The sequence below is a fragment of the Rhea pennata genome, chromosome 6, assembly GCF_028389875.1.
Source record: "Rhea pennata isolate bPtePen1 chromosome 6, bPtePen1.pri, whole genome shotgun sequence".
Lineage (NCBI taxonomy): Eukaryota > Metazoa > Chordata > Aves > Rheiformes > Rheidae > Rhea > Rhea pennata.
This window is the reverse complement of record NC_084668.1, coordinates 40,152,056-40,167,370: the sequence shown is the minus strand read 5'-3', so window position 1 is coordinate 40,167,370 and position 15,315 is coordinate 40,152,056. Positions and strand designations below refer to the sequence as shown.

Sequence of the window (15,315 nt, the reverse complement as noted above, 5' to 3'; positions counted from 1 at the left end):
TGCTGGCAGTGAATGCACCATCAGCTATTCTGTGTATGCCACGTTTTATACCGAACTGCGGGGAGGGGGTGTCTTTTTGATTTGTTCCTGCAAACTTTTAATTGTCCTGTCCTCCTCATCTTCCTCTACCTCTAAAGTTAGGATAGCTTAATGCCGCCACTATAGCCACACAGGAAACTTGGAGCAGTCCCAGCTCCTCATAAGCAGCTGAAAACATTTCCCACTCATCTTGAATCCGGGTGCAGGGAGTAAAACCCCCAACAGTAGACAATTTGGTAGTGCCTGGTCTGAAGGCAAGCCTCAAACTTACACAGAACTGAGGAAGGCAGTAGCATTTTTTTGGCGATGGTGGTAGGTTGCTCTTTGGCCAGTCATTCCCAGAGCAGGAATCCAAGTGAAGTCATGGTTGAGTTGCGTTGGCAGCATATGGAAAAGGTGGTTGGAGTCCTAAAGTAAAAGCAGTGTGTCCCATACAGATACTGCTTACTGGACTACCTAAATGAGCTTTGCACTCCATGTGCATATGTGTGTTTATATATACCTACCTGCTCTACATACTGCTGTTGGCAACTTTGTAAATGTATGCGCACACATTTACATGTTTATCAAAGTTATAGCTAGAGCCAGGTTTTCTGCTCAGTGTTTTTAAAATGTGCGAGCTTCCCAATTTGTCTAAGTCCAGCTATTTCCAAGCATACGGGAGGCATGCACGGACTGGGGGGGGCGTCTGCTCTGGGCTGCACGGGGCGATACGGGAGAAAGCCAGAGGCTCTTTCAAGCCATTAAACAGGTACCTGGCTTGTGCAAAAATTCAGCTTGTTCAAACAGGGACAGTCAACTTCAGAAAACCTTTAACTTGGCCACCAGGACTGAAATGCCCACTTTACTTGGGATAAGAAAAAAAAACACAGGTGGCCAGCGTTACTGTGGGAAGAAGAGGGGGAAGGAGATGCAGAAGGTGCAAGGAGCCTTGTATATCCAGGGCAACGAGTGGCGTGGGACCAAGCTCAGCAAGGTCTTGCACCTGTAACAAAGTTATTATTTTGCAGTGCTATTGAAAACCCCTCCCAGTGTTTTTTTTCCTACTTACGCAGAGTTTCAACTGGATTCAAAGCATGCTGAATCCACTGAGAGCATTTTGCCAGTCTGCAGGGAAAACAGGACCTAACTGTCCTCTAAAAGCACAGCCCTTTTCTCTGTGGAAATACAAAGTTTCCAGGGGACCACAAGGAAGCACACGCGTTTGGTCCGGTTATCGTTTCCTATTTTAACTTCAGGAGTGTTTTTCCCACTTGCACCCGGGGTCTTTTGAACCGCTCGGGACGTGCTTGGTATAACTCTTCCCTTCGCACCGTCCTACGTGGATGCCGCGGGCTCGAGCAGCCGCGGGGCTGGTGCCGCAGCTCTTGCTGCCTCCGGCCGCTCGGCCCCCTGCGTCATTTGAGCGTATCCCCAGGCCCATTGCCGAGGACCATTCCGTCTTCGATCTTGATGGCACTTTTATTTTGGGCTCCTCTTGGGAAGTGGTTGACAGAGGTGCCGGCCGGGATGGGGAGAAAGGGAGCCCAGGCGAGCAGGGACACCCGTGCACTGCGTTTGGGGTAGAGGCAGAAGATACCTAGCACATGGCAGACTTTATAACAAGGGTTTGATTTTTCTTTTTGTTTGTTTTGTTTATGTTTCTGTAAATAGTAATGTATAAATGATGACAAGACAGTGTGGAAATTATTAAAAGATACGTCTTTTGTTGTTGTTTTTATATTACCTCATTCAGCAAGTTTGTTTTACAATGACTCAATGATGCTTTATTTATATTGTTTGTACTGTAATTAAAACGATTGACGAACATTTCACTTTGCTTGTTGGTTCATATGATTTTGTTTTGATTAAATATGCCAGTTTGTATTATGTTTCCCTTTACTCTCTCTCTTCGCATTGAGATTTTTGTGTCAACTGTACAGTATTCTGAATAAAAAAATAAATAAAAAAGGAAAAAAATTGTAAAGTACTGCAGAGAGAGACTGCTATATTGTACAGGTCTCTTCCTAATAAAGACAAGAAAACATGTTCGTCACAGTTCTGCTCTTTGCTTGAGTCTTCTCTGCAGTGTTACTGAGAGATACCTGCTCTGGCCCTACTTTCTTCTAGTATTAATGATGAGATACTGTCACTCTTAGCTGGTAATAAAGATGAAGTATTATCTGAGGCCTGGGATGTCAGAAGAGCTGGTAATGGCACAAATTGATAAATTAAAAAGCAATAAGTCACCAGGCTGTAATGGTGTATACCTAAGAGTTCTGAAAGTGCTTATGGACTAAATGACAGATCTGCTAGCAAAAATATGCGATCTTTCATTAAAAACAGTTATTCTCCCAGAGGAAGAGAGAGTAGTAAATGTTGCACCTACGCTTTAAGAGTCTCTGGAGGAGATCCAAGGAATTAGGCCAGTAACGGTTACATCTGTATCTGCTAAATTGGTTGAAATGATCATTTAAAATAAGAATAATAAAACATCTTTAAGGTCATGATATGGTAAAGTCTAATCACTTCTTTGAAGGAAAAGCATGGCTCTCTATTTGAATTCTCTGAACAAGTTATCTAAAGCAGTGAGCAGCTGATTGACGCTTATTAACATTTTTAAAGGTCTTTGGCAGAGTGCGTCATGAGAAGAGGCTCAAGAAGCTAAGTAGGCGCTAGGGAAAAGACAAACCTTTGCCATGGTTCAGAAGGCTGAGAGATGTGGCCCAAAGGGAAGCAAGAAGTGATGGGTTTTCACCCGAGTAAACTGTTAACTAGCAACAGGCCAGAAAAGTCCCTGCCGAGACCAATCCGTCTCAGCAGAAGGCTGCCGATAAGGCCGATAAGTAGATGTGGAAAAAAGTCCATTGCCATGTGTGGCACTTCAGAGAAGCATTATCAAGGTGGGTACATCATAGAGAATAGCAGATGAAATTCAGTAATTGTTTAAAGAAAAAAAACAGAAGAAACGTACATTACTGGGACAAAATGGAAGACGACTTATGTAACATGCCCTACGGTGAAGAAAGGAATGTAAGATTTCAAGATACATAAGAGCACCATGAATACAATGAGAAATGCTTCTGTTGGACCACCTATGTTTGTCCTGTTTCATAAAAGATGCAGAGAAATTAGGAATGTTCAGAGATTAATGGAGCTAGGAAGAGACTGAAAAAGTGGTGATTTGCCATCAAACAGAGACATAAAGAGGGGGATTTAATAACTGCAGATAAGCAGTGAAGAGAAAACGAGTTGGGAATGTTTGTTTTCTTGGTCTGGTGACAGACATTGTGCGTGGGCTGATGCTGAAAGGCAGCACGTTCAAAGCTGGTAACCAGAGTTAGAGGTTGTCCAACACATTACTGGATCGAAGACCTTGCAGCGGTGGAATATTGCTCAGGAGAAGAACTGGCCAAGGTTAGGCAGGTGAGTTTGCATCTTCACAGAGTGAGCAGGACTGCACAGAGTATAGGATGGGATTAGTTTTCTGGTTTCTGTCTGCTTGTGTCTTGCTCAATATTTCTTCGTTATCTGGGTTATCGCGTATCACACCTTGCAAGGGGGTCTTCCTCACTTCTGCGTCACGTGCAGTGGAGGAAGCCCGTTGTTCCCCTCTAGTCTTTCAGCTGCATCTGTACTGTCAGTGACTATCTTGGCAGCGGTGGTCTGTGATTTTATTCCCAGGTACGAGATGGAAGAAGATGATGTTTGTGGCCTTGACACAGCTGGTTTCTCCTTCCTATCTTGCTGGGAACTGGGAAGACCCATCAGAGAAAGTGCTGGAGGGCAGCAGAGCCTGCTGCACAGCATGGTGGTGGGGCAGGGAGCATCGGAAGTGGATCGTCTCCTTCCTGTAGGGAGTTGCCAGTTCTGCCCTTTCTGTTTGGGGTTTGTTTTCTACTTCCTTTTACGCTCTTCAGTTCTCGAGGTGCTCTGGGAAGCCAGCACCAGAACTGTGGGGAATGAAAAATTGCATGACCCAAGACGGTTTGCTAATGGATTGATTTTTTAAAAAAAAACTGTTTTGAGTCTGAATCACTGCTTTGCTGTGCAGCAACCATGCAGCTTTGGTCTTGCAAGGTTTTTCTACTGCATTTAACCCCCTTGCATATTGAACTGGCACCTTAAGCAGAGGCAGGCACTTCCTGTTCTCCCCTCCTGGATTTGGAATGTGAACTTCCAACCTGGAGCTTGCTCTGGTTTGCCCCTGGGTGTAAAATTGTAACAGTGTTTTAGGAATCACCTGGTTTCCCATTCTAAAAGGATGTAGTTTTTGAGGCGGGCAAGGCTGGCTCCTACCTCTCTATAACGATGCTCCGAATAGCTGGAAGATTCTGGTGCCAGGGGTAGTTGAGCAGGTTTAAGGATGTTTTGTTTACTGGCACATTTCTCACCAGTCCCTCCAAACCTGCCCCCATGTACTCCTGAAATGCTCTCAGCTGGTGGCATTCACAGATCCCTAGGGAGAAAAGCAAATACTCTCCTGTAAGACAGCAGAGGTCAGAAAGAGCTTTTGAAGGAAAACTCCCATAATGAGAGTAGGGAGAACTCCTTTTTTCTTTTCTTTTTTCTTTTTTTTTCTTTTTTTTTTTTTTAAGGACCAAAACAACAATTGCTGTAAACACAAGATCATTGCTCTGTCATCAGGCCTGGCTGTGTGTTTCCAACCTTGCCTACAAAGGATTTGCTTTGAGGGACCCTGGGAGCAATCACTTGGGGAATCTGCTGCAGAGCCCAGGAGACTTTTGCTCCATAGGTATCACACGCCTTTAGCGCTCAAGCAATTCAAAACCATGCCGTTGGCAGTTTGGCTTTTCCATGTTTGGTCTTTAACGGGAATCCAGAATGACGAATCCAGAATGATGTGGAGGGAGCCACACAAAAAGCTAGGTGAGGATGACCCCAGCAGTCGCCCACTATGCAGTGCTGGGATGGAGCGACCTCCAGGAAACAGCTTTCGGCTGAGATGACTGAGGACGGATGGGGAGAAAGAGCTAGATCCGCATTTGTTTACAAAGAAAAAGCCAAGCTCACTCAACCTCAGTAAAATCCATAGGCAAAACAAAGAGAATATTTTGCTGTCTTTGGTCGTCACAGATGTTGGGTAAAAGAGTGGCCTTGATCAAAGGTCCACCTAAACCAGTACCTGTTCTCCAAGAGTGGCCAAAAGCCAGTGCTAGGGAAGGGCATAAAAGGAGATTATATGAAGCTTTTGCTGTATTTTCTTCCAGCTGCTGTTTACAATTCAGGGGCTTCCCAAGCTGCCTCTGTTTTCTGCATATTTAATAATCCCCAGTGGATTTCTCTTCCGTGACTCTGGCTGATCTCCTGAAGCGCTGGAATCTATGAAAGCTTTTAGCGGCTCCAACATCCTAGGTCAAGGATGTTCGCCTCACCTGAACTGGGTGGAAAAACACTTTTTTTTCCCCCTCCCCCTCCTCCCTTTGCTCTTTACACTAGCCTGGAGAGGAACATATATATGTAAATGTATAATATATTATATATATCTATATATATCTTTTTCTGATGGAGTATTCCTACAGCATTGCAACTCCCATCCAACCTTGGAGTGTGACTTTGGAGAGCCCCAAACAGCAAGAGTTACTAGGAAGGAGCTGTTGGGAGCGTACTGGGGGAATGCATCTCCTTCTGGTGAGCCCACAAAACGCGCAGTAGGAGAACCACAGACTCCTTCTTCCTCTCCGTGACAGGCCTGGGAAACCCACCAGGCAGTAATTTATCTCGCCTAATGTCCAGTAAAGCCCTTAATTGGCCAATAAATGTGGTCACAATAACTGCACTTGACACGCAGCAACGCTGCCAGCAATTAGCACTTATTTATTTGCATACTGCCCTGCCCGAGCTCCGGCTCCGCTCTGCGCTCACGAGAGCTGTTTGTTTTTAAGCCAGGGAGACTCGTCCCCTTTGCCAAAGAGAGGACGAGACCTGAAGTGATGGGGAAAGAAAAAAAGAAAAAGAAAAAGAAAAAAAAAGAGCTAGGGAGCAACAATGGAGCAGAGGTGCAGGAAGAGTGGGGAAAAAGCCTGGCTTGGCCAAAAGGAATAAAACCACAGCGCTGTGTTTGCCCAGTCCCCAAGCAATGTGGGTTTTGGGGCAGCCACTGCTCCCCAACTCTCTCCTCCTCCCCAAACCAAGATGCTGCACGACAGCTCCGGCTCCCGCAGCTCCAGTTGGTACCAGCCACCCTGACTGACTGCAGGCTTCCCTGTAACTGAGCTTAATTAGCAAGCTAATCAGGTCTGGAGATGGTTCCAATTTATTTATTGGCCGATGGCTGCCACTAATCGGCCTGGCCAGTTAATCCTGGTGGAGCTGTGGCCCTGTGCCAGGTGAGAAAGCATGCTGGGTTGGTGCTGGCTGCAGCCACCCAGAGCTGGCAGAAGGGAGCCCCTCACCTGGCCTCTGGGTGCAGGCTGTTGCTAGAGATCCCTGCTCTCCAGGTCCTCCTGGAGCCTCAGCTCTGGTCCCTCCAGAAGTCCCCGGGGTCTCCGGAGGTGGGTGGCTACGGCATGGGGACATGCATTCGGGGTGGCGCCAAGGGAAGGATGCAAGTGAGTGGCATCTCTCGGGCCACGTCCCCAGGAGAGGGGCACAGTGATGCGGGTGGACCACCCACCCTCAGCCCTTTTTTTTTGGGGGGGGGGGGGGGCGTCTCTTCCCACCAGGCATCCACCCCTGAGCTGGAGGCTCTCCCTTTCCCTCACTAGCAGCCCCTGAGCTTGGGCAGCCCTTGATATTTTAACCAAAAAGACAGTGGGGGGGGGGGGGGAAGGAGGGGGGAAGGGGGAAAAAAGCCTTGCTTCTGATTTGAATCCACACAGCTCGAGCTGCCGGCGTTGATCCGAGCTCTGCCTTTCTCCTGGTGATTGAAGAGCCCTTCAGGGCCAGCGTTTGCTCCCCACAAGGGCGCTTAGGGGCAGCAATCACAGCCCGGCGGATGAGCCGGCCGATGGGCCGGGTCCCCGAACCCAGAGGGGGCGGCGCTGGGGCCCGGGGCGCTTCCGAGGCCGACGGCGCACGGCTTCGCGCTCTCGCCCGCCAGTGGGGGGGACGGTTATTAGCGGGAGTGATGGGGATCACCTGCCTTTACAAATGTAACTTTGCGGAAGGAGGCAGGAAGACAGATCACTCTCAACTATTATTCATTAAGGGAAGTCCTTTATAAATCCCAAATTAACAATTTCTCTTGGAGAGCCTTGCCATTACCCGGCTTTCACGGCGACATATTGCCGCTTTGGAAATCTGAAATATGAAAATAATTGGGGAGGGGGAGACAGAGCAGTGGCAGGCTGAGGAGCAGCGTGTCCACATAAGAAAATACAGATGCATGCCTTAAAAAAAAAAAAAAAAAAAAAAAAAAAAGGCACAGCGAGGCGATGTTGCGGATAGATACCGCTTAGACTACAGCTGCAAGGATGCTGGTAGAAGCCCGAGCGGCTTCTTGGCGACAAATGGGCTGTTTGCAAATGCCGAGCGCCTGCCGGGCCAGCTGCAGCCGCGGATGGGTTTCGTAAGGGCTTTGCTATAGCACGTTTGGAGTTTTGCTGCCAAAAAAAATAAAAATAAAATAAATAGTTGCTTTCAGCAGGCAGGCAATGTGATCGAAAGCAGAGGTGCAGCTTTATGCTTGGCCAACGTGCCGTTACCCCTCTTTGGGGATGGGACGGGGGGGATCCTTGTTTCAGGGCACGGAAGGAGCAGTCGGAGCAGCTTGGCCGTGGGGCGCTAGGGAAGCGCTCTGGGTGCTCGGAGCTGCGGGCCGGCCCGGCGCGATCGAGCCGCTCGCTGGCGGTCTAACAGCACTCCCGGAAAACCGATAAGCGGGAGACTGCCCCCTACCCCAGGTTTCGCCCTGTTATTTAACAGCCTCGGAGCGTTAAAAGCAGAGCTGGGGCCAGGCTGCTCGGGCCGCTGCCAGAGTTGGGGGGGGGAGCTTTTGCAGCGGCTCTCGCGGGCTGAGCCCCCGATGGCGACGATGACGGGGTTGGGGGGGGGGGGAGCAAAGTTTGGTAAGTAAGTTTGCAGAGCCGGAGGGAGGGCGGCACACCCCCGATTGGCGCGTTTAATAGGATCAGGTCAGTGTAATCCTGTTTTATCCATTGTAATTCAGGCAGCCAAGGAGACCTCAAACTATAGGGGAAGGGGCTTTTAAAACCGCAGCGGCGCTGCCACAAAGCCAGAGGCTGGAGCCGGGACAAAAGCAGGAGAGAGGATGAAGTGGCTTGAAATAAATAGATTAAGGAGCTCTATGGGCCGGGCGTAGCAGGAGGGAGAAAAGAGCAAGTGAGGGGCGGGCGGGCACCCTGCAGTGCCTGGGGGCAGGAGGGGACCCAGTGCCCCCAGGTTGGGGGGGGGCAGCATGCACAGGCAGCAGCCCAAACCACAGGCCTAAGAGGCAGCCGGATTTGGCCCCCCCCCCAAAAAAAAAAAAAAAAAAAAAAAAACCACGCTCGCTGGTGTTTCCGAAGGCTTCGGACAGGCGAGCAATGCGTGGCGTGGTGGCAGTGCCTTGCGTGCGCTGAGTTTGGCAGGTCTCTTCCCTGCAGCGGGGCCGGGGTGGGGGGCTCTGTCGGGGACACCTCTCAGCACAGCAGCTTTAAAAGCCCTGATGTCTTATTTAAGAGAACTGGGAGAGGTAGCACTTGTCCGGCCTGCCTGCACCCCGCGTCCCGGTGCTGATGAACGGGCTTAAGAAAACGAAAAACCATCACTGGGGTCTTTTTCCCTGATGCGGGCAGCGGGGATCTTCCTTCCCCCTCTGGCTCTGGGCTGCAGCAAAGCAGCCTGGTGTTTCTGCTCTGCTCCCCGAGCAGCGTAATTATTTGATCTGCAGATGTAAGAGGAATTTATTGTAACAACAAATATAGTGATGTCAAAACCCAACCTTGGATTAAAGCCGGCAGCCAAAGGGGAAGTGTATTAATTTCAAACAGCATCAGAGGCCAGTGCCTATTAGGACGAGCTATTCTTCAGACCCCCCCATCAGAATTAATCATTGGGAGTTAATTTGAAGCTCAGACAAGTTGCTGTTAATTTAGTGCAGGGAGGACGGGATGGAATAAAAAGCTGAGGTGCTGGCCGGGCCTCCTGGGTCTCATTAATCAGCGAGCTGAGACGGCCTGGCTTGATTACAATTTGCAAAAAAATTCATTAGAGCCTGGGCGATTGACAATTTTTCTCGCTGCCTGTGATCTGACTCATTAGGCAGCCAAATGAAAGCCATGATGATGGTGATGATGACAGCTATCAACCCCCTCGCTTGTTTATCGCCTTCTTCCCCGGCCCCGGCCCGGGGCTCCCCCTGCAGCCCCACTCCTGGGGGTGGGGGGAGGGCGGACGGACCCCAACCCGGGGAAGAAATAACTTTCCAGCCCCGGGGAGCAGATGCTGGCTCTTACAGCGCTGGCTGCCCCCCCGGCCCCGGGGAAGAGGGGTGGTGGTGGGGGACAGGGGTGAGGAGCAGCTGCTCCTCCCTAAAATGCAGCCCCCGGTGAGGGGGGGGGCACAGGCGGGCTGCGGCTTGCCCAAGCCCGGCTCCGGCTTGCTGCTCTTTGCCAGCGGCTCCCCACCCTGCTAAAAAAAATAATAATAACAAAAAGAAAAGAAAAAAAAAGCCTCCGACACGGAGCAGCACCCCACGCGTGTCCCGGCTCCCGCCGCGAAGCGACCCGACCACAACAACAACAAAACCCACCGCGCTGCCCAAACCCCGGCGCTGCCCCGTGCCGTCACCGTGGGCACGGCGGGCGCTTCCCTAGCTCGCTCCTTCGGTCCGTTCCGTGCCGGCCGCCCGCCCGCGGCTCGCTAAAGAAAATAACGCAAAAGGCGCAAAATTTCCGCCGGCAAAGGGCGGAAAGCAGTGTCGGGGCCGGGGTGGGGGAGAGGGGGGCAGCGCGGGCACCCCGCTCCCCCGGCGCCGCTTCCAGACCCTCCCAGTGCCCTTCAGCCCCAGCATTAAAAAAAAAAAAAAAAAAAAAAAAAAAGAAAAAAAGGAAAGAAAGAAAGAAGAAAAAAAAAAAAGAAGTGCAACTGATATAAATTATGTCAATATTGGTATTGACCGCCGCAAACACTTGATTTACTCGCTGGAGCAGAAACCGAGAGTCTCGCCGTTACCTCCAGAGCGAATTGCTCCTTGCAGCTCTCTCTAATTATCCGCATACAGAGCTAGTTAGGAGCTCTCCGCTTTTTTGCCCGTGCTCACTTTTTAATTTTATTAGGACCCCCTCCCCCCCCCCCGCTTCCCTTTGCCCGACAAATTAATGCTTTTTAATGCCTGCCTGGCCGCAAACCGCCCCCGACGGTCGCCACCGCAAACTCTCCGGCTTCACGGCCACGGATGCAACTGGGGTGCATGCTATCTCATGCCATCAGAGGAAAAAAAAAAATAAATCGAGATTACAAACAGAAAGGGGGGGGGGACGACCCTCCGGGTTCATTTCCCCTCCTCCCCCCCCAACACACACACACACTCGCTGCCCCGGCCACGCTGTCGGGGCGGCGGGAGCAGTCCCGAGGCGGGGGAGGAGACAAATTTACCCCCGTCGGCGGCGAAAACCTGGGCTCGGGGCAGTTTGAGGCCGAGGGTGATGGTGGTGGGCGGGGGGGGGGGGGGGATTCAGGGTGTTTGTGCCCCCTCGGGCAACCCCCTCCCGCCCCAGCGCCTCGAAGCTGACTTTATTCGCACTAAATCCGTTTGCAGCGGCTGCAGCCCCCGCGCTACGCTTTCCTTTTTTTCTTTTTCCTCCGAAAGGGGAAACTTTTTGCCCGTCCCCCCCCTCCCACACACACACACTTCTCCGCCTCCCCGACAATAAATCTGACTTTGCAAAAGGGAGCGAGAGCGCGGCCCTGCAGTGGCATCGCTCCAGCCGGCCGCGCTCCGCTCCGGCCGCGCAGGACGGGGAAAAGGAAAAAGAAAAAAAAAAAGAAAAAAAAAAAATCAAATCAGAGCAACGCCAAATTCTGCACAGAATATTCACCGGGTAGAGGAGGGCAGATTTTTTTTGTTTTTTTTTTTTGTCTTTTTTTGTTTCTTTGTTGGTTTTTATTCACAAGACTGAGTTTGCTTTTAAATTTCATAACTTATAAGGAAATAAGCTACATAGAAATAAATTAAACACAATAGAGAAGATCGTGCTTTTTTTTTTCTTTCCCTCTCTCGCTCTTTAAACATGGCTTAGGCATGAGAATAGGCAAACCGAATCGACAGAAAGCCAGGCAAAAAATATATTAAAAAAATTGTCACCCAGTGCCTGTCACTCAGCCATCCGAAATAAAATAAAATAACAAAAAAGGCATGAAATTAAACTCTAAGTTTTGTTTCGTTTTGTTCTCTGTCTTTACCTTTTGAACCGATAAGAAACAAAACCCAAAAGATGGCTAAATGCGCGCTGCAGGTTTCGCTGGGGATGTCTCTGCCGGCAAAGGGGGAACGAGCAAAATCTCTGCTGGATCCAGCGATGTCACGTTACCACTTATTTGGTCCCATCACAGCCAAGGTATTGCAGCCGAGAAAGCACTGCTATGTACAAAGTAGGGCAGTATAATAATAATAAATATCTGCTTGTCTCTTCCAGGGTTTGATATTCCTGCTGTGAAACAAAACACAGTTTCAAGCCTCTTTCTTTCCTTCAGATTCTCCGTATGTGGAAAGTTTCACTTTAAAGTTCGCTCATAGCTGGGATTTTCTGTGCACGCTTGTAGAGATGTTTTGTTGTTGGATTGTTTGATTTTGTGGGGTTTTTTTTGCTTTTTTTTGGGGGGGGGTGGGAGGTATGGGCTGGTTTGAAACCCCGATTTGGAAACTATTTGCATCCAACCTCGTGGCTCCGCGGGCAGGGAGAGATCAGGGTCTGGCTTGCTCCAGCTGCTGGTGCTGACTTCTGATCGCAAACCTGCTGACGTGCACCGGGATGGGTACCACGATCTTAGGGTTTCGGGACGGCTCGCCTGTCTTGGAGTTGGCATTGCCTGCCTTGACCCGTTTCCATTTGGCCCGTCTGTTCTGGAACCAGATTTTGACCTGCACCTCGCTGAGTTTGAGGGCGTGCGCGATCTGGGATCTCTCCGTCAGAGACAGGTACTTTTTGCAGTGAAATTCTTTCTCGAGCTCCAGCAGCTGCTCGCTGGTGAAGGCTGTTCGCCTCCTCCGGTTTTTGCCCGTGGACGTGGTGTTGTTGGAGTTGTTGGTGTTCTGGGGGTTCTCCTCCAGCGCGTTGCCAGAGTCCTCTTCCTTGTGGGCCGCCTGGCCGGTGATGTTGTCGTCGGAGCTGTAGTCTAGATCGCTGTCCATGGAGAAACTTTCCTCTTTGCCTTTTGGGTCCTCTTCTGCTTTGGCATCATCCTTCCCCTGTCCCCGGATAGCCCCGACTGGAAGCCAAGCAGAGGAATTTCATTAGTGTTTCGCACCGGCCACCCCGCAGCCCCCGTGTCCTCCCTGGCCCGCATCTGTAATCCCAATTTGGTGGGATTTTTGGGAGGTTTTTTGTGTGTGTGTGTGTTGTTGCTGCTGCTGAGTGTGTGTGTGCATTGGCTGATTTTTTTCGGTTTAAGCGGCAGGGCATCGAAACCTCCTTTCTCCTTGGCCTCGGCAGAGCCAGGGGGCTGCTCTGGCACCCCGTGGGCCGCCCTATGGGAAGGGCAGGGAGGGTTCACCCCCCACCCCCCCGGGCCAGCCCAACCTCCCCCGGGCGCCCCCTGACCCTTTTGCCGGGGCCACCCAAGCCACCCTCGGGTCCCGGCGGCCGTTTTCCCCTCTCCTCTCCTCCCTCGCTCCCCTCCGCCCTCCCCGGCTGGGCAGCGCAGCGCAGCGGCCCCGCGGTGGTTCCCCGACGGGGGAGCAGCGGCGCGGCGCTCACTCACCAAGGGAGGCCTGGACGGCGTCGGCGGCGGGGAAGGGCAGTAGGGCGCCGTCCTTGCCCAGGAAGGCTTTGCCGTCGTCGCCGCCGCCGTCCGGGGGGAGCCCCTCGGCCTTGTCGAAGTTGCCCGGGGGCGCGAACTTCCTGGCGGCCTCCTGGTGCTGGGGGGAGGCGGGGAAGGTGCCGGGCAGCGTGGCCATGAGGGTGGAGGTGAGGGCCATGCCCTGGGCCAGGCTGGAGCAGAAGCCCGTGGGCAGGCTGGGCAGCTGGTGGTGGTGGGGGTGCGCGGGGGGCAGCGCCGGCTGCAGCGCGCCCTGCGGCAGCGCCGGCGGCGGCGGCGGCGGCGGCAGCACCACGGGCCGGTAGGGCATGAACATGGGGTAGCCGGTGTAGACGAAGTGGCCGGGGGCGGGCGGCGGGGGGCTGCCGATGAGCGAGTCGATGCTGAAGGCCGTGCTGCTTCCCAGCGGGCGCTGCATCATCATCAGCGAGGGCTGGAAAGCCGCGCTCATGCCGGGCCGGCGGAGCAGCACCAGCAGCAGTAGCAGCAGCGGCGGCAGCAGCGACCACCTTCCTCCTCCTCCTCCTCCTTCTCAGCGCCGCGCAGCGCCCACGCGTGGGGCCGAGCCGGGGCGGAGCGGGGCCGCGGCCCGCCGCCGCCGCCCGCACATCGGGGCTCGCCCCCCGCCGCCGCCGCCGCCGTGCGCCCCCGCGGAGCCCGCCGCCGCCGCCGCGCTGCCTCTGCCCGCCCGCGCTCCCCCGCGCCCATTCACATTTTGCCCGGCTGGGAACCCGGCCAGCCCCACGTGGCCGCCGCCGCCGCCGCCCATTGGGCAGAGGGGGCGGCGGGGCGGGGCTCCGAGCCGAGGCCACGCCCACAGCCCCTCCTCTCCGTCCCTCCCGCCCGGCGGCGGCGGCGGCGGCTGGACGGGGCGGCCCGCGCGTGGGCGGACGCCCGGGGCGCGGGGGAGGCGCCCACGCGTGGGCTGCCCCATTCAGCCGCCCCTGCGATGCCCTCCGCTCCCGTCGGGGACCTCCATGGGGTCCCTCCGTTCTCCCCCGCCCCGACGAAGCGTGTGACATTCCCCATCAGACACACCAATTTGGAGGGAGCCAAAGCATTGAAACCTTCTTTTTCTTTCTTTCTTTCTTTCTTTCTTTTTTCTTTCTTTTTTTTTTTAAGGAAGAAAAAAAACCTGTTTTATTCACTCTTTTCTCTCTCTCTCTCTTTTTTTTCTTTCTCTCTCTCTCTCTCTTTTTTTTTTTTTTTTTTTTTTTTTAATCTGAAAAGTCCCCAAATAGGCTCCATGTGGTTCTGGGTAAAGTCAGCCCCTGGCTTGGCTTTGAAATTGCTTCTGCAATTATGTAAAAGAGCCATTCAGCAACACGGCGGAATTAAAAGCGATCGAGGCTGCTCCCTTTTCTCCGGCGAGCCTCTCATGTTGGCCGGCTCAAAGCCTTTCCAACACGACGTCTTTGCCGAGGACAAAAGGCGGAATAAAAAAAAAAAAAAAAAAAAAAAAAGGAAGAAAGAAAAAGGAGGAGAAAAAAACCAAAAAAAAAAAAGCCCCCAAACTTGTAAATTAACGTCAAGGGAACTTTACGCAATTTCAAAGGCCATAAATAATGATAAAGGGACCAGGCGAAGAGGCAAACCCAGGCAATTAATGGAGGTTCCCAAGCAAAGATCAAGTGCTTTGGAAAATAAAATTAAATGCAAAAAAAAAAAAAAAAAAAAAAAAAAAGAGAGAGAGAGCGAGAGAGAGAAAGGGGCAGTATCCAGAGGGAGGGAGTCTCCCTCCTTTGGGATCCCCCTCTCTGGGGAAGTCACAGCCTTCCCGGGCCAACAGGGCCAGCTGGTTTGGGAATGCTCCTGGGTGTACTAAATAACAGGCCCGTGGCCCATGAAGCAGTGGCCTGGCACTTAGCTCCTCCAAGCGCATCCACTTGGCCTGGTCCCCCATGGGTCATGTGGGTACCCCCAAGCAGCCCTTGGTGAGAGGTGCTTTCTGCCCCCCCTCCAAAAAAAAGCCATGACGCTTGCCACTGGTTTCCTCCACCACCTCACACTGCTCTCGCTCCCCACACAGTCAGACGGGTCCAGGCACGAGTCGCATCTCACTCCCACTGTCCCTCCGCTGACCAATGTAAGTGAGACTTTCCCCATCCCCCAAAAATCTATAAAAAAATTCCATGTGTGCCAGATGCTGCTTTTTTTGGCTTGTTCTTGGTGGAAAAACCCATCTGGACCACACGAAAGTTGGACTAATTTGATGGCGATCACAACATCAGCTTTCGGGGCCCATCTCTGACTCTGAGGGACTTTTGGAAAAGTTGCCCGGCGCGGCTCAATTCCATACGTCCTGGAGGCCGCCGCATGTGGGCCAGCGCTGGGGGGGGGGGGATGTTTGTGGGG

The 15,315-nt window shown here is 52.3% G+C and overlaps 1 protein-coding gene across 1 annotated transcript; it reads right to left on the bottom strand.

Annotated features, from left to right (window-relative positions):
- Nucleotides 1-11,771: 11,771 nt before the first annotated feature.
- On the bottom strand, nt 11,772-13,411 carry GBX2 (gastrulation brain homeobox 2). The gene is made up of 2 exons (XM_062579007.1): nt 12,904-13,411; nt 11,772-12,411 (listed from the first exon to the last, which is right to left on the bottom strand). Exons 1-2 carry the CDS (start codon nt 13,409-13,411, stop codon nt 11,888-11,890), a joined length of 1,032 nt encoding a protein of 343 aa, XP_062434991.1. The 3' UTR covers nt 11,772-11,887.
- Nucleotides 13,412-15,315: the final 1,904 nt, after the last annotated feature.

Coding starts and splice junctions, on each gene's coding strand:
- GBX2 (XM_062579007.1), bottom strand. CDS start 13,411: ATGAGCGCGGCTTTCCAGCCCTCGCTGATGATGATGCAGCGCCCGCTG. Junction 12,412..12,903: donor CGCCGTCCAGGCCTCCCTTG/GTGAGTGAGCGC, acceptor CTTGGCTTCCAG/TCGGGGCTATCCGGGGACAG.